General features: G+C 38.6%; 1 protein-coding gene across 6 annotated transcripts in view; it reads left to right on the top strand.

Moving 5' to 3' along the window:
* The window catches only part of NRXN3 (neurexin 3), a gene marked incomplete at its 5' end in the record, with an annotated part of 994,726 nt that extends 974,414 nt beyond the window's left edge, over positions 1-20,312 (top strand). For 3 of the 6 annotated variants that reach the window (XM_082000671.1, XM_082000676.1, XM_082000675.1), the window contains one exon: positions 18,424-20,312. In XM_082000671.1, the coding sequence (XP_081856797.1) occupies positions 18,424-19,349 (926 nt within the window). In that variant the 3' untranslated portion in view covers positions 19,350-20,312. The remainder of the gene's footprint in view (positions 1-18,423) is intronic. The other 3 variants (XM_082000673.1, XM_082000674.1, XM_082000672.1) reach the window with 1 other exon arrangement.
* Positions 20,313-27,581: the final 7,269 nt, after the last annotated feature.

The following is a 27,581-nucleotide window of genomic DNA, read 5'->3' as shown; positions in this document are numbered from 1 at the left end:
ATCAATTAGAATAAGAATATGAATAGGAATAATGAATTCATCAGGGGAAAAAAGTCTGTATGAGAAAATTTTATGGCTCATACAGATAAAGGAAATGAGAGTCTATGAGAAAGTAATAGACTTTCCTATTAAAATCTAACCATATAACGTCTTACTTCATAGCAGAGGAAAGCCTAATATGATAAGATTTTTTTTTAGCTTCTTTTAATTAACTTTCCATCCTATTAGACTTGATCTGCGGTTAACTTTCATTTCACAGGTATTCATGATTGTTATGCTTCTGTGAATTACTAAACCATGAAGCTCAGACATGATGGTTAATAGCTATGCAAAGTCATCTCTCAGCTGATTTTCTAACAATGACCCTAAAAATTAAATGTAAATATTTTAGGTAATACAGTAAGCAGTCATATGGAAAACATATTCAAGTGTATAACTGTATATTTCTTTAAATAGTGATTCAGCAGCAATCTGACCTGCCCTGGTCTATGAATATTAACTGTTGGTTTTAGTAAAAAACAAACAAACAAACAAAAAAACCCAAAAACATACATTTTGAAAGTTAGTGCTCCAATTCCTCTAATTAAAAAAAAATAAAAAGAAACATTTGTGATAGTGGGATATACATTATCTTATCACGGTGTGAAGATAAAGAAGAAAGGATGCCAAGACCACCTAGCTTACTGATGAGGTAAGCAAAATTAATCAGTAGCAGAAGTCAGTCATCCTGAATTTTTGTTCAAAAAGTCCTTAAAATCTGAATGGACCTGAAGAATTCTGGTGTCCAGCTCCTCAGCTTTATTCATGGACATACTATCTTTACCTGTGCTTCTGAAATACACCCAAGTATCATCATTATCATCGATATTAAAGTAGGTTAACTTTTGGAATGAGATCTGTTTCTCTTCTAATCCAATCTGTTATGAAAACAGAGCAAATACCCTTCCCAGCCACTTTCTTGCAACCTCCGATAAACAGCTTAAAGCTTTGGCTTCTGAATCTCAGTAGACTTTATTCCAGTCATTCACTACGTTGAAAAAGAGGATTCAAACTTGCCTGCAGCAGCCTTTCACCACTGTAATCCTGAACTTTCAAAAGGAAATCTGCAAAAACGACCTCCTCTCTTTATGCTTCAGCACTTCCCGGCCAGTATTAAACTTACCCATAAAAACAAACAAGAAGTCCTGCCAAAAATCCATCCCCAAAATGCCTGAATCACAGCACTATCCCCTCCTGTCTTTTCCAAATGATAGACAAGAACTAGCTCACATGTTGAAAGCTGCTATACAAAGGGGTCCCCTGCAGTGCTTCAGAGCTAGATCACACGTTAGTTGGCTCTATTGTATTTCTGATGCAGTTACAAGTGCTGCCTAGTAGGAGAATTGACTTCAAAGCACGGATTAAGAGTCATTGCCATTCTGTCTCCAAACACCTCTGCCTGAGGTCTCAAGGGGATTCTGGTGCATTTAAACATTAGTACCATCAAAAGGAAAGAGCATCTCACATCCTCTGAATTGATGTGAGAGAACAACACCTAACATACTGCTCAAAAGATTGACATTCCCTTTTTTCCTTTTCAGAGGAAGAGTTGTGGCTGTATTTACTTATGTTTACTCAATATCAGGATTTCTACCTAGGATTTTCTACCGCTTCCCAATGGTAGTTTGGTAGAACCTATCAGCAGCCTACTTAGTAGTGATCTACTCATCAGTAACAGTCTCCTACATAACATTTTTCCTCTACAGGTAACTAGGTATTACACAAAACCTTAGTGTACCCAACAGCAGCTTATTTTGCTGATGGGGAACTTGGCCAAGCTTTTTCAGCATAGCTGTGAGGCACCTTTTGTATTAATTCTGAGGAATATTTTGGCTTGTTCTTGGCTGAAGAGGAGACTGAAGGGCTTGTCCTCAATTCTGGAGTCCCAAAGACTTGTAGCATGAGGGAAATTACAGATCAAAACTGTTAACTCCTTTCTAGTTAATTTTAACTGCAGCAGCTGGCACTGAGGTATTTTTCTCTGCAGTCTTCAGGGCTTTGTCCAGGCTAGTAAATTCTCCAGTAGCATTTTGCACTGTCAAGATTTAACTTCCACTATGGGAACCACCTTTTTTTTTTTTTGTTTTCTTTCAGTTTTGGTATGAGAATAACATTATTCCAAGTTAATCCACAGTAGAAAAAACATATTTTGACATCCAAAACCCAAAGAAGAGTAATGTTCTGTGCAGGGCTGTACCACTGGATAAACCGTCATTTGGAAGATGTGCTTATGAGTCCCTGATTTATGACAGTTTTTCTATATGAGTTTGAATAGGTCACTCCAGTTCTTAACTTTTACACCCCAGTTATGCTAGGGGTGGATGTAAAAGTGCTCAAACTCAACAGAAAAGAACATGCAGATACTTATTGTGCCCTTTTCAGTAGTGTTGATTAATGAAAGAAGTAACTTTATGTGTGAAGACACAGCTAAATGAATCTTGTTCAAAGTCTACTGGAGTAAGCTTCTTCCCAACCATCACACTGTAAATTCTCTTCACTCTACATTTTACCAGGTACTGATGTTCACAATGCTGAACGGACATAGTTTCTTGTTTTTTCTCAGCAATTGCAATATTTGGCTTGATATAATTTCCCAGGAAATCATGTATTGTTTTTAGTTGGAATTCATCACCATGTCTGTATAGCCCAACTTATACTCATCCATTAACAACTCTGTTTTCTTCTACAGCTTGTCAAATAAATTTCCTTAGACCAGTGTATACACTGTTAAAAGTCCTTATTAAAGGTCTGTAGTAGTACTGTTTGCCGTGTATTCTCAAAAATAAGCTGTAGCTGCTTCACCGAAGAGTCTTATAAAGTGATACGCTTTAGATCTTGAATGTCTTCCAGAGAGATAAGTAATTCCTGGGATGATCCTGGATTATTCAGCCGTCCAAGAAGTGAACAACATTTTTCTTTGTGTGGTTTTGCTTTGCTTTGTTTTGTTTACAGCTCCAAGGTAAAAGCACAGCAGCTATCTCGGGATACAAGCTGCAAAGGCAGGTTCTTCCCAAGCACTGATTTATGTCTGTAAGAGAAGCAGAAAATACTAAAAGAAGACGGGTTATCAAGGGCAGAACTAGGTTCACTACTTTGCCATCAGGAAAGAACTTTATGTTCTTTGCAAGAGAAACCTTTTGACAGTGAATCTACTATGCGTTGGATCCTCCTCTCGCAAACCAAGGGAGGAAGTTCCAACCACCAAGTCACTTGCAGCTGGACTAGCTACAGACTTTGGGAGTGTAATGTGCTTATGCTAGCTGAGGGATAGATTAAATTACTTTGTAGGATCTTTCAACAGAAATGGCAAGTGTAGCCTAGCATCTAAGTGATTAAAATAGTGCACTGGAAATGGGTCCTGTCTACTTCTGAAGTTGACCAGAATTGATGACTTCTTAAAGAATCCAATATGAAAATGTATTTATGAGTAATTACATAGGAATGGAGATCGTAGGAACAACCGTTATGCATCAGGTAACTTTGGTGTACAGCTCCCACAGAGGATAGTGTGCAGTCAACAGTAAGGCTAGGTACAAAACAACATTCATGAAGTATTCAGATCTTCATGCGGTTACACTTTAGCTGCACCTAAAAGAGTATTTTTATGCTAGCCCAGTACACACTATTTCCATCAAGTATCTCAGTATGGCATACCCTCATTACATAGACACACATTTCAGGTGTCTTTTAGGATCTGGACATTCAAATCAGTCCTGAATCTAAGCACTTCCTAAATTCTTCAATTTTCCCATATAATTATTCCCCGTAAGTTTCCTAAGACATACGTTTCATATACAGATGTGCCTAGTGATCCCTTAGACAACATATCTGAGAGTTGCCTCGCTGTGTGTCCTTGGTACATTCTTAAAAAGTAGCATTAAATGGTATGGCAGCATAAGACTTCTTGGGATACAACTACCAAGAAGAAATTCAGTAGTCGTGGGGTTTTCACTAGCATTTGGACAAACTGATGACACGTATATTTACCTAGCTGTATACACTGAAGAAAGGAGGAGTGACTAAGATACCCTTCCTGCTCTATGTTTACAGATAAGCAAAAACTTATGTACATTTTAGTATCTCATAAATATGCAAAAAACATTTGCTGCATGGGTTTAGACCAAAGACAGTAAACTATTCCTGCTTCCACTCAAATTATTGGATGGAGTTCTGCTACTGAGTTTGTCAGTATGAGGTTTGTGATTGCAAAATCCCTCAGGATTCAAAAAGACTTCTTCCCATGTGACTGACTTTTAGGATTAAATAAGTTTAGCTTTACATAAAAAAGCCTTAGCTGGGCTGACTACAAATGTCAATCTTCAGACTTTCAAAAAAAACTATCAGATCCTTCTTCCCAGGAGAAAGAGACGGTTCAGTAGAAATGCATGGGAAGAATGCTTTCAGGCCAGCCATACTGGGTGGCTGCTTAGCACTGGGAGCATCAAAATGCTCTTTGGTTTGGAGGAATGTGAAAAGATAATAAGCTTATGGCAAGCACCTGAAAAATTCTTTACCTCAGGGAGCTGTGGCGGTTTAGCCCTATGATTTCCTTAGCTCTGATAGCTGTAAATGTGCTTTCATATTTGACAGTTTTCTAGCTCATTCCTATAAAGAAGCCCCATTAATTCACTCTTACACACAAAAACAAACAGGATAGCATGTGGGGACTTTGTCGGTGATGCTCATGTGGACATTCTTACTATGGATTAACTTTTTTATTTCTGAGCTTCAGATGTGCCCATAGGCTTAGAATGAGAGAGCTTTTTGCTGGTACAAACAGCTGGTGCAAGGGAAGTGATATAACTAATTTATGTTCTTAGGCTCTTCCGATCTCTCTCTCTTTTGTAGTGGACCACCTAACCAAATACTCTTCTTTTATGATTTAAATTACTGTGGATAACTGATGGGAATCACAGGAACAGATTTTTATTCTGACTTCGGGGTAGGGATGAGGGGTTGCCTTGAAAATTAGTATTTTGCTCCTATTAAGCTATTTGTTATTTGTGATCTGCTAAATGTTCATTTGGCTGGATGTCTGAAAAATACTACTCTGAGAAAGGTTAAAAGCATGCAAGAATGAATAGGTTGTTTTTGGAGCTACTACAAGCAGAAATGACTATCTAGAAATATCGAATTTCCCAGATTCCTGCCAGAATCCCGCACCTCTCTTCTCTTTCTCAGGACTTCATCCTGTAGAACAATCCTCCCCCCTCTTCTGCTTCTTTTCTCCTAGTTTCCCCATATGCCAGATATGTCCACTGAGTTGTGGACAATCAGAAAAGCCATGTTGCATCTATAGCTCTTAGGAGGGTTTCTTGCTGGATCTAGCATTTCTAGTGTGTGTATTAGGACGAGGTAAATTCACTAAATTTTAAACAGCTTTAGAATGTACTTAGACAGTTTTAGGGGGAAGGACAAAGTCTATTAGTTTGTGTTTGTGTATGTATTTATTTTACAGTGAAATCACTGGAAGTTGGGAATATTTTTCTATTCCTTGGTGTACAGATATATGCCTGAAGTGGAGATTTTTGCAGGGTTTGTTTTTTTTCCCCACCTTATCTATTTGATGTATATTTCTGCTACCAAAATATTGTAGCCAGAGGAGAAAATGCTGCTTACACATCTTCAAGCTAAAAGCAGATGCATAGCTAACAGTACGTTCACTGGAAATTCTCCGTTTGTTTCATTTCTCTGATATTTTGATAGTATCAGCTGCTTAGAAGTATGTGTCATTAGTATCTTTGCCCAACACATATGGCTTTAAATGACCCTAAAAGGGTGCTGCCTGATATATAAAGTAAACTTACAAAGGTAACAGCAGTTTGGGAGCCCAGATTATTCAGTGATGAAATGTATACTCCCTTTTAGCACTGAAAGTCTTGGAACTTGTTCTAATTAGGTCAAAGTACAAAAAATAGAAGAAGAATTTCCTGGCCTTATGCTTGTTTTGCGATTACTGCACATAAAAATACAGAAAGAGAAATTTCCCAAATAATGAGGGATGCCTGATTAGGCCAGCAGGGAATCCTGGACATTTGAAGTGAATCGACAGGGTTGCTGGACAACTAGGTCAGATGAGGCAGCTGGTGCGGCTGGTTAATAATGAGGTATATTGATAGAGTTGTGTTGCAGTGCACAGGGCTCAAATAATGTGGTGTTCAGTGTGTTAGGGAAGAAATAAACTGTCAGTTTGATGGAGCCCAAGGACTAGAGTGGTAAAAGACACAAATTCCAGAGCTTAGCACCTTAGAACGTGAGGAAGTAATGGCAGCCCTAGATCCTAATTTGCCTGCTACCATCTTGCTCCTGAAATATGCATTACCTTTGCCAGCAGCATTTTAAAATGCAACTTGAAAACAAATAATGAGATAATACAACTTTATAATTAAAGCTGCAGAACAAGGCACTTTTTGCAAAAATGTCTCAATTTTTAAATGTGGATTTTAATTTTTTTAATTTGAAAAATTTAGCCATCTTGGCTCAATCCTTCAAACAAGAAGCCTGTAAGCCTTGATAGTACAGATGCTTCTATTCCCATTCCTTCAATCTACTTTAAGTTTTTGGAAATACAAGAAGGCTGCAATGGGTATACTTTTTAATCTTGGCTTTTCTGAGGAATAATTTGCTACATATTAAGTAATAAAATATTGTCTGTGTAGCTTCATGTGGAAATATTTGGGATCAGATTTTCATATTAGGACATCTACTTTGACTATTAACAGCTAGATTTTTTAAAACAGTGGAGAAGATTTTCCTAGCCTCAGCTGAAATTGCTGGACCGAGATTTTCCAAAGAACTCCTCTTCTGCTCAAGCACCTCTGTATTGACCAAGTAAAGAAAAAATTGCTTAGCACCCTTCAAATCCTCTTGTGAGTCTAACATCAAGATTTCCTTTACAGAATCTTGTAATCTCTTTAAGTGTCTCTGGCTCCAGCTGTGGTTCTTTAGCTCTTTTGATCTTTCAGGCAGTAAAAGGCTTTTCCAGGCCCTCATGCAACAAGTTAGGCATTTATCGTCAAATAGGGCGTAAGTGTTTGCTGGAGTGGCGTGACATAGACCGCACAGTTGGCAACCAGACCCATGCCTTACAGTCTGTTTTGCATCAAAGAGAAGGCACTCAATTCTAATGTGCTTGAAGGGGGATATTTCACTGCTCTGAAGATCCAGCTGCAAATCATGGCAAATACTGATTAAAATTCAAAGCTTAAATGCCTCTTTGTGAAACTCCCTAAGTACAATTAAACCAGAGGCTCAGAATCCTGGTGAGGAGTGGTGTCCAGGGACACTAGCCTTGAAACCTTACCAAACAACAGTCTCCACTGAGGTCAGCAAGGGCCTCACTTCTGATACTTTTTTTTCTATTCCTAGCCAATATTTTCTGATCCATAAATGAATCCCCAAAATTTCCTATGTAGACCAGTGTTTTGCTTCCTGTAACCTGCATGTTCTGTCCCTGAGATCACCCTGACCAGGTTTCCTCTTCTTTAATTAAACGTCTTCCGTTCCTAACATGTTTTCCAAAGGGATGTGGGAGATAGTTCCAGTGCAGTTTTCCAGCAGAGGCATGGTACATTCCAGCTACAGACACACTGTGCTGAAGTAGGAGTTAAGAGTCGTCTCATGTAACTCCTCTTAAAACTAGACACATTTCAGTAATGCATCTAAAACCAAACTGGGATATTTAGGTTTTGTGTTATTTATGCTTATTTAACAATCCCCAGAACTAATACTGATCTCTCAGTGGCTTTAGAGGTACTGTTGTTCCTCATCTTAATAAATACCAAAATATCCTACCTGTTTGTTACTACCGTATTTGTACAAAAGTACTCCATGCCACATCAACAGGGAGGATAACCCCATTCATCCCAGAAATTCTAGCTCAAGATAGTCATCCACTTCCACTGATTGGTCATAGTGTGACCTTTATGATGGGTTATGGAATGAAGTTGCTGGCATTCCTGATGGAAACCTAAAGTACATGCAGTGCTCGCAGCCTGCTTTTCCCATCTCCCAGAGAGATTCATCACGGACAGAGTCCAAAGCTTTATATATACCATTTGCCCTCTCCTAAAACATCAAGAAGAACAGATTGTTTTTCTGGGGCCCTGAGATCCTTCTTAGAAGGACTCTGATGTTCTTTATACAAGAAAAATATGGACGTCATATGTGAGGCCCAGGGAATTCAGAGGAAGCCAAGGACCCCTCTAGGACATAGAGTATTTGACATCCAGTTTTAGCAAGACTCAGGCAGAAGTGATCAGTAATATCTTCTTGAACTGTAAATCCTTCTGTAGCGTGGAAGGAACTAGTTTCAGTCTTACTGCTAGCAGTGGCGGGTTTGCCTCTGCAGAATCGTATGGCCTCAGCACCAAATACTGCTAACTGGCGGGCCCCCAGCAGTAATCATGGGCGGCACCTCCGCATGACGGCTCACCCCTTCAAATAAATGTTGACTGTAGCCATAGCCTTTTCCAGCATCGCAGAGTGCATTTGTAAGAACTAATTCTTCACCCTTTGCTCGAGCTGGTCAGCACTTACAGGAATAAGCGCAGCCTGACTAGGCCTAAAAATAAATGTCACTCGTTTTGGGAATACCCTGGAGAGTTAGGGGCCGAGCAAGGGCTGCAGTCTGGCGTTGTGAGTCCAAATCCAAGGTCACAGTCAGCATGAAAAGTACGTCCTAGCATAGCTTACAATCTCTCCTCACCCTTTTCCCCTTCTGACCTCCCCCAGAAATGCAGAGAACCCGCTGGAATGTGCTTTGGCCTTTCTGGAGAGGCATGGATGGTACCCCCCCGCCCACCCCCTCCTCTCTGCCCACCCCGCCCCCCAAGTCCTTGCTTGCTGTTCTGTTTTTCTACTTTCCCTAAATGCAACTTACTTTAAGCATGCATTATTATTAACATCCTACAGTAAAATTAAGCTATTATATAACCCATTTGTCGATCTCAGCCAATTTCTTCTATCTTTTTCTATGTCTATTTATGACGTACATCCAGACTGCACGTCCTTTTTTTTCCTCTCCATGTTTATTTTAAAAAGAAGTGATTAAAAAAAGAGATCTATTAAAAAAAAAAGCAACACCGGGGGGTGGTGGGGTATTTGGCTAACAACTGAAAACAAATTTAAATGGGAGGGGGAGGGAAGGGAAGAAAATCCAATTCTTAACCAAAAGAAAATATCCAAATGATGAAAGTGTCCCTAGACTGCTTTGTCTGTTCCTTTCAATGTGTGCATCTGGTTCGTTCATCTTTGAAAGTGTGTGAAATACTTTTTTCTTTAAAAATAAAATTTTAAAAGCCCACAATTGTTCTTATCACCCTTCTTCCTGGGAACAAAGTGCTCTTTTTCATTTTTGCTTTTTTTTTTAGTATATCTCTACATAGTTATATTTTGATGTATTTCTTTTCAATGGTTGAATTTCTATCTTAGATTTTGTTTGTTCCAATCTAATAACGAAAAAAAAACCCCAAACAAAAAGAGTTATGAATTGTTTTCTGCAATTTTTCCCTCTATTTCCCTCTTTAAATAAGGAACTACTTCACTGGCAGAATCCCACAGCTGTATTTTTGAGATTCGTCAGATAATCTGGACATAAAAGCAATCTAATTTGAGAGTGGGGAAGGGGTGTGCCAACACAGTCATTACATTTGAAACAGTGATTTGATGTGCTCAAGAAGTGGTTGTCTCAAATTATTGACAATACTGATGTCAGTTTGATGGACTTCAGAAAAGATGATTCTTAGAAGAAGGAGGCTGTGGGTAGCTACAGATGAAGTTGTTCTAATTTCGATGCATAAAAATAGTTTCCTTGTTTTTTTGTTTTACACTCTGGTTGTTGTTATATTATTATTATTATTATTATTATTATTATTATTATTAGTTTATGTATTTTTACTGCTATTCTTAGTAGGGAAAAGTTTTAACTGTTTTTATAATTTGAGAACCTTTAATGAAAATGTGAATATTAATACTATAAATATTAATTTTTTGTAACTTGCATGTTGAAGAAGTTGCAGCTTAGGGTTTGTGAGATTGTCAATGTTAGAGTTCTGTTCTTTCTTTTTGTTGATGGGCATGAATATGCTCATTTGTTTTTGTATATTGCCCATCCCTTCCTTACAGCCAGAAGCTCTAATGCTGCTAGATCACTCCGTGCCGCCCTTACATGGACATGGCAACTGACTTACACATTCACTCCCATCATCTTCATCTCCTGTGTAGTACACTCATAGATTTTTACACTCCCACTCCATCCACCCTAGACATTTTTTCTTCCCATAAGTTCCCCTCCACCACCCCTTTCTTTAGCATTGTTAAAATTTTATGTGCAGTCATCCATTCCTTAAAACACACACACACAAAAATTATAGAAAAAAAGAAAATGTTTAAAAAAATATATATCAAATTGACCAAAAAGGCAAAAAAGCAACAAACCTTGCTTTTCAGAAAACATTATATATATAGATATGCAAACAAGCAAAAGTCAATTCTATAAAATGTACAGGATTTTTCAACTGTAATATGCTAACAACTTTACGTAAGATTAAAAAAATACAACCAAAAAACAGCAGAAAAAAATAAGTTTGAATTTGTTAAGGTGCAAGATTTTTTTCTTTTCATGTTATGTGGTGTGGATGTATGTGTTGTTGCCTCCCTGTATCGCCCTTTGTTGTAAAACAATTATATTAAAAAAGAAGTAATAAACATTTTGCTAAAAAAGTTTTTAAGAAACAACAACGAAAAAAAGCAAGTTACAAGAATGTGGCAATGCTACTTGTCCAAGAGCATTCTTACACAACTTTCTTTTGTAAATTTTTCCTTTCATGCCAAAAAACATGCGGGCAATTTGTTGATGTAAGTTGACTGTTCTGAAATCAATGTGGTATGCTTTCTAAATATTTTTATGTATTTTTGATGACTTTTTTTTTAAAGGAAGTAACATTTTTGATTTTCATCATTTTTTTCAGTTCTCGTGGGTTTTAATCTTTCTTTTGCTGATAAAGTGAATGACTTGTTATGTTTTTCCTTTTTCTGTCCTTGTTGCTGTGGACTTTTATTTTCTAGTATATGGTTTTATTTTGGGAAAAATGTATAAATTCATTTATTTATTTTTGAATCAGTTTGTATTTGCCTTTGTTATGTGCTCTTTGTATGTTGTCCATTACCAGATTGTATTGCCCGTAGGAGGGGGTGAAGGAGCCTGAGGCAGTTTGCTCCTCTTCTTTATTGGTCCCTCCCTATAGCTTGCTTTCCCCTTTCCCTTTCCTAAAATGAATTGCCAGTAATGCCACTTTCTTTCATGCTACTTAAATTGTGTGTAGCCTGGTGGTGTAGCCTTCATGTCAATTAAAAAACGGTGAGACTTCTTTAGCATTTTGGTAGCTCTCAGGGTCTTCTTACCGCAGTTCCACATCATTACTACCTTATTCCCATAAAAGGTTTTATTTGTCGGTTTCCTTCATTGCTGATTATCTGCCTGATGTCCAGTCGAATTGATACTCTCAAGTGTACTCTTACCAGGTAAATGCACCCATCGTATTATGACTAGTATCAGGCTTCTTAATATCACCCAGAAACGGTACATTTGGCAGACACTTTTCCACTGAAAGTCATGTCCTGAACTTCTAAAATTTCCTTAACTTCAAAAGAGATTTGGATTAATTTCTTTAAAAAACAATGAGCTTTTAGTAAAAGTAAGCAAAAGCTGTACTTCCTTATAAGCAGATATGTTTCCAGCATTCCTGCATAGTAATGCTGCGGTTAGTAGGTATCTTAAGTTCAACTGTCAAGTCCCTTGAACAGCTGATGCTGAAAACTGAACAAATAATTATGCTGAGTAGGAAGCTGTCACCAATTAATTGTAAGAGTTTAAAATAGAATAGAATACTTTTTCACTTGGAAAGGACCTACAATGATCATCTAGTCTAACTGCTTGACCACTTCAGATCTGATCAAAAGTTAAAACATGTTATTAAGGGCATTGTCCAAATGCCTCTTAAACACTGACAGGCATGAGGCATTGACCGCCTCTCTAGGAAGCCCATTTTAGTGTTTGACCACAGTCTCGGTAAAGAAATGTTTCCTAACGTCCAATCTAGACCTCCCCTGGTGCAACTTTGAACCGTTCCCACACATCCTATCACTGGATACCAGGGCGAAGAGATCAGCACCTCCAAATAATGATGGGAGATGGAAGAGGGCATGTTTCAGTCAGTTCAGAGCACCTCAGTGTCTGGGCACCAAAATACGTGTTTGCTCTGGAATCCTGCCTGTAGACATGATGTCAGCTCCTCTCTGGAAGGTACTAATATCTGTTTCGCTGAAACTGTTTGCACAAAGATGACCAAGAATTTACAGCAATGAAACACAGCCCAGCGTTAACGTGGGATTCATGACCTCTCAAACTCTATACCTTCCTGTTGCTCATGAGCCATGTATTAGGAAGCACTGCAATAACCACTGTCTTTTAAAATAGTTGGGGGGGGCTTGGGAAAGCTTATCATCCAACTCCACCAGAAGAAGTACAGCTTTATCTAATCACTTTGAGGACTATATGTTCTCCGAAAGGAAAAAAAGATATTTGAGATTAAAAGTTGCAGATTTCCATTGTGAAAATGATGTTTTTCTCTCTAGTACTGACTGTCAATTGCAATTAAATCAGACTGCAAAGAGTAGAAAATATTAAGAATCTTTATCATCTACTAGGTTTCATGTTAGCATCATCTTTCCTGTGAATCAGGGACTATATTCTGAATAATTTCCCCAGAGGACTCAAAGGAGAATTAACTAAAACAACATTAGACTGAAATTTATGAACTCAGTCATTTAATAAGGAATTATTGTGTTGATACAGAAGGGAAAAAGGTAAGGAATTCTTTTCTGTGGCAAGCGTTTCATACTGAAAGTGGAGTCAAACTTCAGAGGAACAGCATAAGAATAAAATGCAAATGACAAACTTTACTTTCAAGCACCTGCAGAAATGGATGAGTTGTGCAGCCTTTTTGGATGGCATTTTATAAGCTCTTCAGCCACAGCTGGAAAAGAGAGAGATGATGAGGGTGTGTCCCTTATCTCCCTTGTTGTCATCGGGAGACGATGAATCTTTCAGGCTTCATTTTTGTGTGCCATTTGTCCTGTATCAGTTTGATGCCTGAGACTCCAGCGAAATAGTTGTGGCTCTAAAGATGAAAGCCGGTGGCTGCTACAATTTTTCACTTTTTTTTTTTTTTTAATGCCCTCTGCATTCATGACTTGCCCACAACATCCTCACAGTTTATAAGGCTTCTATTAAATTTTTAACACTCTGTCTTTTCCAGTGTCAGAGAACTCTTACTGGAGATCAGCCCCAGAGGTATGAATTATGTATCTATAAATACACTCATAAAGCAAAAAGCAGGGCAGTTCCAAGGCTAAAGCAGACCTTTTATATCCCCAGTGATCTTGGTAGTTTAAAGAAAAGCACAACTCTGTGAAAATAGTATATGTGCTAGATTTAAAGGCTAACTTTTAAGAAATATATGCACACTGTGTTTGCTTTGTGGAATGAGAAGGCCAAGCAGAGGACTGGGCTTCTCAGTATAAGGCTTCCCACCTCACAGACCCCAGTTCTTGCAGTGCTGCTTGTAGTTTGCTGTTCAGTGATTTTTATGCAGCTATACTGTTGATGGGCAAATTAATTTTGCATCGATATCACTGCAGAGGAAGCCATTTTATCTGTTTCTCTTTTGTTTGATTTTTTGGTGTTGTGTTGTCAACAGAAGCTTTTTAAGAAACCGTATTTCTGCTTGGGAAACATCCATTCACTGCTTGGGTGAGAAAGAACAGAGTAGGTGAAAAATAAATCTGGAAACCCCTTGTGAAATCTTTGGATTGACAAAGCAATCGTGAACTCACAGCATACCAGTGAACACTGTTAACTGGTGCTTAACAGCCAACAGAAAAAAGGGGAAAGAAACCTGTAGCTACCAGGAAACAGTCCATATTATCCACAAACAGAATCTAAGTCCTATATGAATATTTTTTGTGAAGGCACAGTCCAAACTGTGTGGCAGCCTTGCCATTTTGTTTTAAGCACAGAACAATTTGGAATTTAAAACTGTCAGTTTTATTCAAGGCTGCAAAGTGTTAATTTTGCCGTTGAAAAAATGGTAGACACTGTGAGAAAATAAAAACTTCAGATAGGAAAATAAAAGCATAAAACCTATATCTCAAATGTATGTCCCTTCCAAGGTGTCAGGTAAGGTTTTTCAGGGGCTTCTCTTTAGCTTTTCTAGAGATCCAAGTCTTCAAAGCGTTTGCCTTCCACAGCAAACTTTTCAGGACCCGACTCCCACGTAAGATGTTCATGGCAACTGAGTGGCACTTTGACTTTTAAACCTTTCAGAGCTTACCTTTAAACCAACCTGGGGCCCTGGGCAAGAGGCACCACTTCTCCATCAAAGGACCACTGGCTCTGGGCAGCTTCCTGCCGCTTCAGCTGTCATTTTGCGAAAGATATTTCCCCCTAGACGCACCCTTATCATCTGCCTGTCGTCAGACTCCCCCTTATGACTCTTACAAGTAGAAATGTAGTACCAGTAACAGGTTGTTTGCAGGTATGATATGAAAGTTTGCACTTGCTCCCCTCCATAGATCTTGGTGGTCACGTTTCTTACACTTTCCCCGGAGCTTTTCAGAATTCACATTCTCTGTTATCCTTAAATAACATGTTTCTCTAAGACTGAGTGGCATTTTTATCACACCATATTAAAGGATATTTTAACTCCACTGTAAATCACATACTCCAAGAAGTATTCATTGTGCTTGCATCCTGTTAGACCTACAACTTCTAGCTTGCTGTGAGTTTTGCATAGATGCCTAGCATACCAATAAAACAGAAGCCAGCTTTGATACTTAGAGTGCTTTTTCGGAGTTACTTTCTCCCACACAACTTTTTTCAGTCTCACAGCTTCTTCCATTACAGACAGAAAAATAAAAAATTCAAAGCATCATTACCACCCCTACAGCCATCTCCCTGATACTGCCCAAAAGTACGTTGTCTTAAGTAAATGTCGCAAATTAACTCCTTGATGGAGAAGTGATTCCTAATGAAGGACCTTTAACAGTCTCTTTATTTCTTTAGTATACAGGCAAACATAGTATGGATCATTGGACATTTTGGAATAAAACTAGAGATGAGATTAAGTAATTGTGTTAATCCAGCCTTCCTGGTACAAAAGTTATTTCTCTTCTCACATATATTGTGACATAAATCTTTGCAAAACTCATTCCTGGTTCTGTCCTGTTGTCTTCCATCCAACAGACCTGCTGGAACAAAAAGCTCTGATCTTCTTGCCATCACTTATGTGAAACCCCACTTACCATAGCAACTCTATCAACTTTTCTTAATGTTTCAGGAAGACCACGATTATTTTATAGTTGCAGTAGTCTTGATCATTGGCTCAAGTCCTTGACAGTGACAAAAATGGTAGAACTGGTTTTAAGGCAAATGTTCCTGGGCCAAAAAAAAAAGGTTTTCATATTAAATGTACAGTATTAGTGATTCCTTCAAGAAAATTAATTATTAATAGGATCAAAATAATTTCTCTTTGGAAGAAACTGCCCAAAATATCACCCCAGCGAGTAGCAGATCAACTGCATACTGATGCTGTGTACCAGAATAATAGATTTTAAGAACAAAGGCACTTTAAAACTCTAGATGAGCAATTAAAAGCTGCCAAACTGTTTTTTTCCAGTTGGGTGTCACAGATGGTAAATGAAAATCACAGATGAATAGTATTTTTTAAAAGCAAAACACTGATCTTAAAAAAATCATTTAAGGGGACACTACGTATCCCTGACTTTCTAGAACATAAATTCCTGAATTGTGCAATTTGATGTAATGTGCACTTAAATGCTGTTATTTTTATTCATTTTTTTACCAGACTCACAGACTTACTTTCCCTCTGAGGCATACTCCAAGTTTATCTTGGGACCACCTGTTTGCATAGATTATAGATGCCTACTCTAACCATAGATAGGGCTTCTGGACATAGATAAATCATATTACATGCTCCAGTTTCTACATTGAACAGAATGCAGCTTGGATGTGCAAGCACAAATTGCCATGTAGCCATTTGGCAGGCTATACTTCCTGTTTTTTCCATAATTTTTTGAATATATGTAGTTTGAAGAAATTGGCATTATTTTACACATAGGATACTTACCTCTTCTTCCTCTATCCAGTAACAGAAGTGGTATGAACATGCTGAGGAAGCTCAAAAAACTAAACATATTTAAATTAGCCCTTGGCATCGTAGCTTAAAGCTAACTTTGCATGAAAATATATTAAGAGACAATGTTAAGTACCACATTTGTTATTTTGGCCTGATTTCTATCCTGGTACCTCTGAGATAAATCTGACTGTTTCAATTGATTAAACTGTGTCACCACTTAGTTTCTCATTAAGGATAAGAATAAGCCATATTGCTAGTTCAGCTATCCAGATTTAATCAAACTGTTAAGTACTTTTTTCAGTATATTGCTATCTTCAGTATGTAATTTGTTCAAATATATTGCTCTCCAAATATATTTAGAAGGGATTATGATTTTAGACCATATTCTTTATAGAACTCCCATGGACATTACTTGCAGTATTCAATGGGAAACAACTGCATGTAGCAGATAGATAGATAGTGTAAATAGGAGAGAGCAGAATTTAGATAGGAGAGAGCAGAATTTTGACCCTGATGCTGTTCAGTGTCATAACAATGCCAAACTGTTCACTAGCAGTTATTAATACATAAGTAAAAGCGAGAATTATTTAGAAGATAAAATTCCTTTTTCATATCTTTCCTTAAGCAATGATGAGTCAAAATTTCAAAATCAAAATTTCCCATGCATTAGAAATAATTCCTACTGAGTTGCACCCCTTCCAACAGATCTAGATGACTACCCATGCTGTCAGATGGAATCTTCAGTTTATATTTAAAGCAGCTATCTTAAGTGGCTAGCTGAAGAAAAATTACCCAAGGGAGAATTTATACGCAAATTTTCAAAAGCAATATGGCTCACCCTAAAAAAGTGTCAGTGACCTGAAGTCGTCAGAAAACTATATGATCTGAACTAAATGAATTAAATAAATCAATTTTGCCTCTGCATCAGTTAAAAAAATGAAGTGTTAATTACCCATAGGGTCAAAACCAGAAGTACAATCATATTACAATATAGAGAGAAAACAAGACTACTATCCTAAAAGTAGCAATATTGCTGCTCAGAAGCCAAATCCTGGAAATGATGCACTGATTTTCTTGTTTCGGTTGCAGTTTATACTATGTTAAGGTACAAATGTTATAGCTGTAGCTTCATTGTTCTGCTTCAAGAGTAGACCATAAGCCTGCCTCATTTTTGGTCTTTTGTAGACAGGTAGCCATCACACTAGGAAAAAAGTAGCACTGATCACAGCTATCTGTGTATCAAGAAATAACAGTAGGTGTGAAGACAACTTGTGCAATACACTGCTGGGCTCAAGTGCTAATCTGGGTCATCAGAGTCCCTATTCAGTTGTATCATCAATCACAATACAGTCTATCTTAATTTTTAATCAAATTATAGTAAAAGAATATCAAGAAGAACTGAAGTATGGCACTAGTAGCCCCAAAAGATGCAAGGAAAGGGACATCCCTAGTGTCAAACAGAATGGTAAAGAAAGAATAAAGAGATGAAAAAGCTTTGAGTAGAGCTCTGTACCTTCATGGACACCAGTAAGTACTTGGTTCTTCTTCCATCCCTCACTTTCATGAACCTTCCCACAATTTAAAAATCAGGCAACAATCAAGAAGAAATGGATGAATGGGAAAGGCCTTAGGTAAAGGCCTTAGAAACTGCTGCAGAAGGTGAGCAGACTTGATTGGCAGAGAAGAAATACCAATGTTATCTTAAATGAAAAGAATCAGAGGAGGAAAAATTGCAAGATGAGTGGCAAAATCCATGTAGGCGAACATTATTCTATGGAAGTCTAAAATAGTTCATTTAAAGTCTCATAACCAAATGCTTAAGAAAGATCACTACCAAAAATTGATGTCCACAGAGTCACTTGAGAGTATCTTCAAAAATAAAAAACTGTGGGTCCCAAAAAATTCAGTGTGTTTCACTGTATGTACCTAGCATAGGCTAAAAGAGGGTGGAAATGGAACATGGGAGTTTCCCAACGTCAGATCAGGGTGGGAGGGAAGAATGAACGGCACCCCTAGGAAAGTATGTTGGTAGTGTAGTTAGGGTGAGAAATTTGATTCCTGACAGTTTTTCGTAATGCCCAAATCCCTACTGCCCTTGAGTTAAGTGAATTGAAAATGTGATGTTAAAATGTACTAATTTTCTTTTTTTTTCTCTTTTCCATCCCAGGAGGTGAATTAGTTATCCCTCTACTTGTAGAAGACCCTTTAGATATCCCTCCTATTGCTACTCGTGCACCTTTCATTACACTTCCCCCTACCTTTCGCCCCCTCCTCACCATTATTGAGACCACCAAAGATTCCCTGTCCATGACCTCTGAGGCGGGGTTACCTTGCTTGTCGGACCAAGGCAGCGATGGTTGTGATGATGATGGCTTGGTGATATCTGGGTATGGCTCAGGGGAAACCTTTGACTCTAACCTACCCCCTACTGATGATGAAGATTTTTACACCACCTTCTCCTTGGTAACAGATAAGAGTCTTTCCACTTCAATCTTCGAAGGTGGCTACAAAGCACACGCACCCAAGTGGGAATCCAAGGACTTTAGACCTAACAAAGTCTCCGAAACTGGTAGGACTACTACCACGTCTTTGTCCCCTGAGCTGATCCGCTCCACAGCTTCGTCCTCGACTGGGATGGTGCCCAAATTGCCAGCCGGCAAAATGAATAACCGTGAGCTCAAACCCCAGCCTGACGTAGTCTTGCTTCCGTTGCCCACTGCCTATGAGCTAGACAGCACAAAGCTGAAGAGCCCGCTAATCACTTCCCCCATGTTCCGTAATGTGCCCACAGCAAACCCCACGGAGCCGGGAATCAGACGGGTTCCGGGGGCCTCAGAGGTGGTCCGTGAGTCGAGCAGCACAACGGGGATGGTCGTCGGCATTGTGGCTGCTGCTGCCCTCTGCATCCTCATCCTCCTGTACGCCATGTACAAGTACAGGAACAGGGACGAGGGGTCCTATCAGGTGGACGAGACGCGGAACTACATCAGCAACTCAGCGCAGAGCAACGGCACGCTCGTGAAGGAGAAGCAGCAGAGCTCAAAGAGCGGCCACAAGAAACAGAAAAACAAGGACAAAGAGTATTATGTGTAAAAAAGAATACTTATTTATATATAAATATATAAATACTTAATGAGATTTAACTGAAATATCAGAACCATTGCAGCGAATGAGATTAGGTGATATCGTTTGTGGGAAAAAGTATTGGGAAAAAAAAATTCAGCAGTGACTGTTAATGTCTCAGTCATCGCTTGGAGTCAGCAAACTCTGCCCTAATGTATTATAAAGCACACTTAGCGTTCTGGAGATGGCGCGCACAGCTCTGCCCTGTAAGTGAACTTGGACGTCTCCAAATCTCCTCCTCCGCTGAACTTTCTGCAAAGGTAGAAGACTTCATGGCTTACTTGTTTCATATCTCCAAGTGAGTCTTTAACAATGTTCGTGATCTCTGACTGTATCGATAATTTTTCAGTTTACTTATTTAAAAAAAAAAAAGGAAGTAAAACGAAAAAAATGCAAACATTATTAAACAACAAAAAAATATTGAACAAACTGATCTGGCCGTGTCCAGCATACGTATAATTTTTCGAGATTGGAGGAGGGGAATAAATGATTTTGGAGATTGTTGGTTTTTTGGTTTGGTTTGGTTTTGTTCCTTGGGTTGTTTTTTGTTTGTTTGTTTTTGTTACTTTTGGGTGTGGGAGGGAAGGGTGGAGAGGAACAGTGTGGGGGGTGAACCAGGACATGAGTTGAGAAGAAATCTCAGAAAAAATAAATCCATAATAAATAAAGAGAGACTATTGCCATATATGAACTCAAAAGCTACCCATGGTGTTTACTCTGCATATCTGGTTGTGTTGTCTCTAGAATCCGTTGTCTTGCAGTAAGTTGTTTGCTAACAACACAGTGAAGGTGTCTGATGGGTGATGCTGAAGAAGATTATCATGGAAAGCTGGTTCCCTTGGATCTGGCTCCAGTATTTGTAATTGAACTGAAGAATAGATGGGTTTGGGTCTGTTCTGATCAGTCATTGGCTATATTTGAGAATATCGCTTAGTATGCATTAGCACAGACAAACTATGGTTAAAGGGATTTGAAGATTCAAAAAAAAAGAATGCTTTAAAAATGGTTAGCCATTCTGAGCTGAATATACCATGCAAAAATAAAGGAGCCTTTCTCTGGGTTCTGGTTCTGTGACTGATTGCAATGCATGCAAAAAATAATAATAAATCAGTTTAATAAAGAGATCAGAAAGACACCACTGGAGTTCAACTTGTGACGAGACCCATAAATGTCAGAAAAGCTCAACACTTGTAAAAGAATGCAAAATACACAGTTTTTTTGACATAATACTGTTTTTCATATGTAATATTTTAATTTTGTAGCTTGACATTTCAGATCATCTCTGTCTTTCCATTTGCCCTATTCTCCCTTTTTCTTCTCTTTTATATAAAAGAAAATAAATAAAGCTGCTGTGACACACAAAAAATAATAAAGAAAAAGGAATTTAATGATATAATATATATATATACACACAGATATATTTATCATGGTATGTTTGATGAGACGACTGGAACAGAAGTTCTATTATGGTCTTAACATGGAATGAGAATGTTCTTGAAGAACAAAGTAAAATGAAACGGACAACAAAAGCAAACCATAAAAATGTGAAGAGAGCGTGTGTTTTAGCTTTGTCACAGTTACCTGTGTCAAAAAAAAAATCTGAAATTTTGTTTACATATTTTACTACTATTTTTTTTGCTAGCATGATTTCTATATGGATACCCTGATGGTGTATATACAGTTTTATGGTTAAATTGGGAATGTCTTTTGTTTTTATTCAACTTATTTAATTTGGTTGTTTGCTTTCTACGTTTTCCCAGTTATTGTGAAAAGGATTATCTTACTATACAGAACAATAGCCAGGTGATTTGACAGCCATGCCTATCGTGCAAAAAAGCAAACGAGGGAGAGAGATACAGAGAGACAGAGAGGAAAACAACAACAAATAAGATGAATTGAGAACTTTGGAATATCAGAAATGTACACTTTTTCTGTATACAGATGAAAACTAATCAGCTGTTTAGGTTTAGAAATCTACTCTTGCTGGTGTTTATAAGTCGCATGAATATTTGAAGAAGTGTCATCAAATACACACACGCACATGGGAACTTAAATTAAAAAAAACAGCCTTCTCAAACGTTTAGAGAAGACACTTTCATGTTAACAAATATTTTCAGTGCGTGTATGTGTGCGTGTGGTGCGTGTGCGTGCGAGGTTGAGCTTTTCTTTCCTTTTTTATTTTTTATACTAAAAAGAAAAAAAAAGACAGGTTTTAAAAAGGTATGAAAGCACGATTTTAGATGACTTGACTGGCCGAAATTATATAAAGTTGATTATATCTTGATGTCTGTAAAAGATTGCTGTTCTTGGAGTCTTGGAGTCTTGTGAAATGATTTCCTGCTTTCATTCTTCCTTTCCTTTTTGCTTTCCTTTTTTGAGTTAAAGGGAAAAGATTTACACTTTCCTTTTTTTTGTGTAAGTTCCTATTGGACAGTTTTTGGGAATATGTGCATTTCTGTATGTGGGCTTCTACCATATCCCTGTTGCTTTATGGACAACCTTAAGAATTTTTATTTGAGTTATCGTGATATTACTGCTTTTTTTCCTCTTTCTTTTTCTTCTTCCTTTTTGATTCTTTTTCTTTTCTTATTTGCATTTTGTTTAAAGATATGCTTAGCAATAAAATGTTCTTCCCAAAGCCCTGGATGTCGCTGTGTTTTTATTTCTGAAAGACTTAAGGGAAATTCAAGACCTTTAAAGGTGAAAAGTAGTCTGTGAAGCAGGTATCCTCATCCCATGGGATCATCTAACCACCATATTACAGAATCATGTTCATATTTGCATTCTTTCTTTAGCCAAATGAATCATAATTCTTTCTTTTGCAGGGATATAAATACAACTTGAGTGTGGGGTCCACCTCACGCCACTCCCAACCCCTTGTCACCCACCACCACCTCAGTAGGTAAAAGAGTAGTTCTCTGGAATATGGGTTTCAGTGACCTCAGAGAAGAGGCAGAACTTCATCTGACAATGCTTTTACCACTAGGCTTTTGTATTAAGAGAGGTTACTGATTTGCCTATTTCAATGACCCAAGCCTCAGTAGTTCCTTTTTGGCTAGCTGGTGGCAGCTGCATACCTAGGACATTGACTTAGTATGTCCTTTCTAATGTTCTGCCTGTTTTCAGTCTCCCTGTGAAGCGTGTAGCTCTTCCTGTGACATTTATGGGATTCTGGATTCCTCTCCTGTGGCCAGGAGTCTTATGTTTGATGTGCTGCAGCAGCTGAGTCCTTCTGGGGATCTGGCTAGCCAATTTGATACAGAAAAGTGATCACGTCATTTTATATGAGGATCTAAATTAAGTTCTCTCAATTTATCCATGACTCTCCACTCGCTACCTAAGGATCATAGTTTACTTACTTTGGGTGCTATGGATCACACTTAAGTACCTAAAGTAGATGTTCTGAGTGCTCACTTACTTCCAGGTAGGCTCTGAGGTTCCCAAAACCCCCATCACAGCTGCTGAATGCCCCTTGTTGTCCTACTGAATATTATACTCTGATTCTGGCCATCATGCAAAATTGCAAATATCCTGTCTGTCTTTAGCAAAGTTCAGCAGAACTTCAGTTCATGGTAGTAGGGTCTTTCAAACTGGATCTTCCCAAGCTACCTGCAAGATTTAACTTTTTAGAGGCATCTGGAGGTCAGCCAAATGAGTATTTCACAGCCCCTTTCATTTTTCAGCCAAGGATGACTTCACCTTTTTTTTCCCCCTAGCAGAATCCACGGCTGTTTTGAGCAGTGTTTTCCACAGGTTTCAGTGACAACCAAATTAGACTCACGAGAAACTGATTGTTCAGATATTCCCTATGATTTTTAACATTTTTTTTGCTCACATGTTTGCATGAGAATTCTGGTGAGAATACGTATGTGTGCGCACATGTGAGGTTTTTTTATTATACTGTTTTCAGTTCTTTTGTGAATTATGTTCTAACACCTTACAGATCCTTGCGAGTCTCAAAACCACAGGTTCTGGTCTAAACTACACTCTCGTTCCCCTCCCAAAATCACAAAATTTCTTGGTGATGACTGGTACCTAATACTCCCAGTACTGGAGCGATCAGCTGGTATGCGGAAGATCTAGGTCTGAACTTAATTGCCTCTTCCAATATTGCGGAAAATTTCCTTACCACAAAGCAGTTGGTGTTCTGAGAAAAACTTTTTTTTTCCTCTCAGTACTTTTCTCAAAACATGTTATACTTCATATCTTTATGAAATATTACGTGAAGCAAGAATTTTCAACCTGGTTTACCCTAACCTTCTGGCTATAGTCACTCTTTTTTTCATTTTCTCTGTCACCTAATGACCATTTTATTACTTAGGCTAAATGAAAGTGTAAGAAAGGAGACTTCATTGTTGCCTAAAAGGCTTGTGATTATTGTATGTCTTTGAATGATCACAGAATTGTTGAGGTTGAAAGGGACCTCTGGAGATCTTCTATAGTCAAAGCACTACCTCCCCAAAGCAGGGTCAGCTACAGTAGATTCCTCAGGGCTGTGTCCAGTCAGGTTTTGAGTATCTCCAGATGTAAACTCCACAACCACTCTGGGCAACCTCTTCTAGTGTGACCACCCTCATTGTAAACAATTTTTGTTGTGGTTAGATGAAATTCAGTGTTTCCTAATCTGTGCCCGTTCCCTCTTATGATTTTTCTGGGTACCACTGAGAAAAGGCTGGCTCCTGCTTCTTTACAACCTCCCTTCAGGTATTTATACATATTGGTAAGATTCTTCATAAGCCTTCTCTTCTCCAGACTGAACAGTCCCAGCTCGCTCAGCTTCTTCTTGTAAAACAGATGGTCCGATCCGTTATTCATCTTCATGGCCCTTTGCTGGACTCACTCCAACATCTGCAAAATCTGGAGCAGACACAATTACCTTACCACCATCACTGAGACAGGGATATAGCTCTTTTTAAGGACCAGGACTTGGCAGTTGCTCCTCTTCTCAACATTTTCTACTGGTAAGCAACAGCCCACTTACTGTATCACTTTTTGAAGATCCCCATCTTAGATGCCTAGTTCTACTCTTCCCAAAATTGTTCAGCCCATCACTGCTTATTGCACAGTTGTAGAGGTTCTTTACAAGTGCTGAGACACTTCATGAAGATCTGAGCACTGACATGCTCTAGCCTTCCCAGTGCTGGAGTTACAGGAAAGGACTAGGGAGGAGCAGATTTGATACTGGTCCTTTTCCAGGTATTGTTTCTGACAATGCCTCTGGTCTGGGAGGAAAGGGCAGAGATGCTTCTCTCCTCTCCAGTTGCCATGCCTGGCTGCTTTTCTTCCCCAAGAAGTAAGAAAATATTGATCAGACAGTTTTGTGGTAATGATTTAAAAAAAATATATCATTCCTCCTCAATTCCATAATTGAAGTATCCTCATAAAATGATGATGACTCTCAAGGAAGACAAAGACACATGAATTATAATTAATGGATGTGACTTGACACTTAAAGCCAAAGCTAAGCATGTTATTTTTATGGAGATGCAGTTTTTAAAGCTATCAGTCTGGAAGGGACTTGCAGGATCACAAAGTCCTGTCAAGTGCCCTATGAGCACACACAGACAGTTACACGCAGCTGTTCCCATTTTATCATGCATCATCCTGAGCTGCCAAGGCTGGCACTGGCTTCGTAGAAGATGTTCCTCGTACAGTAGAACAAATCACTGCTGCTCCATTCCCACATGCAAGCAGTGACAAAGAGATGGAAAGGCAACAAGACTTACCTTCCAGCTGTCAGCATCACAGGATCATCTTGGTTGAGCAGATACACTAGCATGAGAAGAGAGACTATTGCCTGCTGTTTGGCTCTCTGGATGGGATCCTGCCTGGGTTTTAAGAGCACATTTGCCAAATTGGTAATGAAATATTGCAACCAGGAGTGTCATGATAAATGCAGGAGGTTGGGGTGCGAGGTCTTGACAGAGTCTTACTCCTTACTGGAGAAAGTTTCCCCACAGTAGCAACATTTGCTGGATTATTTGAGAAACAAAATTAGAAACTTTGATCCAATTTGGTAAAACACTGCCTTACACATAAGCTGTCCCACTCTGGTTTCTCCTCAGACCATACATGTTGCACAGCGCAGTATCTCTTGTCTGTCTACAAATGTTCCTGATAACATCCTTTCTCTGGAGAGTCTGTTCATGTTGTCTTTCACAGACCAGCAAATACAGTGCCATTCAAGGCAACTTTTTCAGTAAATCAGTGCTCTGCAGGGATTCAATGTCTATAATTTGGGCACATGGATGGCATGAGAGAGGAACAGAGTACACACACGCAAGAGATTATGTTGCACTGTATATAGCTGAAAAAGAGCTTAATTCTTAAAGGTATTAAGAGTGAGCGGCTGCGTGGTGCTTAGTTGCCAGCTGGGGCTAAACCATGACAAGGTGGCTAATTCTTATTAAAAACGGGAAATCAGCTACATAAATACCTTTAAAAATTGAGGCCATTTTAGCATAGTAGTCAGATCAATTTGATTAGCTAGTGTTAATTACTTGGGCTTTTGCAGTACCAAAACATGTAGGCAAGTGGTGGACAAAGTTCCTCTCTCTCCCTTACATGAGGTTTTCAGAACTCAGATGCCTTCAAAATGGGAGTCAAAATGAGATGTTGCTCAGGTCTGCTGTAAATTAACTGGGGAGAAGTCCATTTCAACATGGTAGGATGGAGCTGCATGAGCATGTTTTTTCCTTAAATGCAATTGAAGCAGACGAAAAAAAAAAATTTGCACACGGTTCCACACCTTGTACAAACCCAACAGAAGCACAAACCTGTGCTCCTGCCACCAAGCACAACTTAAAGCCACTGAAGCAAGAGCTTTCATCTACCACTCCATGAATCTCTTTTGTCCACCTGTTTACAGAAGACAACCAGGGGTCAATGTCCACATGAAGTTGGCAAAATCCTGAGCAAGCAGCTGGGAAAACCTTAGGAATTATTTTCTTCAATGGTTTGTAAGCTGGGCACTATGCCTAACAGCTTTGGCGGGCGGACATGGAAAATTAAACTCACTGGAAAAGATATTTCAAAAAAATATAGATATATTTAATAATGCTGCCAAAGCCTTTGGAATACTATTAAAAAATTCAATCAGAGAGCATTTGGATTTCAAAAGTACTTACGTAAAGTGTTAAAACACTCGACCACAAAACAGGATTGAATCACACCATGGAAACAAAAGTGGAAATGGGAAAAGTGAAGGCTCTGCAAACCATCAGTAATGGTATCTGAATGACTTCCTTTGTTCCAATAATTCTTCACAGTTTGTCCTATAGTTTGGCCCGATAATTTGTAGTCTGTACTACCAAGTGGTGGTAACAGTAAGTCTTTAGTAGAATGGAGAAAGAGGTAAATGGAAGGATCATTCACAGGGTGATGAGAAACTCCCTTCTGAGGAATAGTTTCAAAGGGCTATTTGTAAGAGCAAATGAAGAGAGAGACAAAGCCTGCATGCAGTGCACAGCCATGCACCCAGTAAAGCAGCAGGTGAAGAACAGGAATTTGATTTCCAAAGCTAAGAATGCACGAGCTGAGCTGTGTTTATGTATCAAGGCTAAGAGTGTTTATGTATCAAGCCCTTTTCTCCACATGCATTATGAATTAGAGCTTACTTGCACCACTGTTTTCTTCCCCAGAATCCCAACCTCACCCAGGGATAAGGAGCAGGACACTCCTTCAGTAGGTCTATTTGAACTCTTTAAGTATTTGATCCCTGCCATTTCTTCTGCATCATATGTTTGATGATTATTCATTTCTGCCTGTTCCCTGAGTCACGAGTGTTACTTTACATCTATAGTTCCCTTGTGAACTGATACTAGTATCTCCCCTGTGCAAGTGTGGAAACTAAGACAAAGAGACTTGCCAGTGGTTATATAGAAAATCCATGGTTATAACAAGATTAGCCCTCAAAGCTTCCGGACTCTCCCACTCTTTAGTCATGCCTCCAAAGTACACTGTAGTGCTGCCAGAGGTGGAATACATCCAGTCCTCTGGTTGACTTTAGCTTCTCCAAATCAAGAGCTAGCTGTCAGATTTCAAAGACTTAGAGCAAATGGTGGAAATACAGAAGCTTCTAAAAAGAGAATAAAACCCTTTTAAACTAAGAAAGAACCATTTTAAAATGGAAAATATTGGGTTATCAAGTGTTTATTAAAAATGTCCCCTATTTTTATAGGTAAAGACATAGGCACATGCATG

Source organism: Phaethon aethereus (assembly GCF_964289735.1).
Source record: "Phaethon aethereus genome assembly, chromosome: 5".
In the NCBI taxonomy this organism is placed as follows: domain Eukaryota; kingdom Metazoa; phylum Chordata; class Aves; order Phaethontiformes; family Phaethontidae; genus Phaethon; species Phaethon aethereus.
The sequence above is the reverse complement of the archived record's forward strand: the minus strand, read 5'-3'. Positions and strand labels throughout refer to the sequence as shown.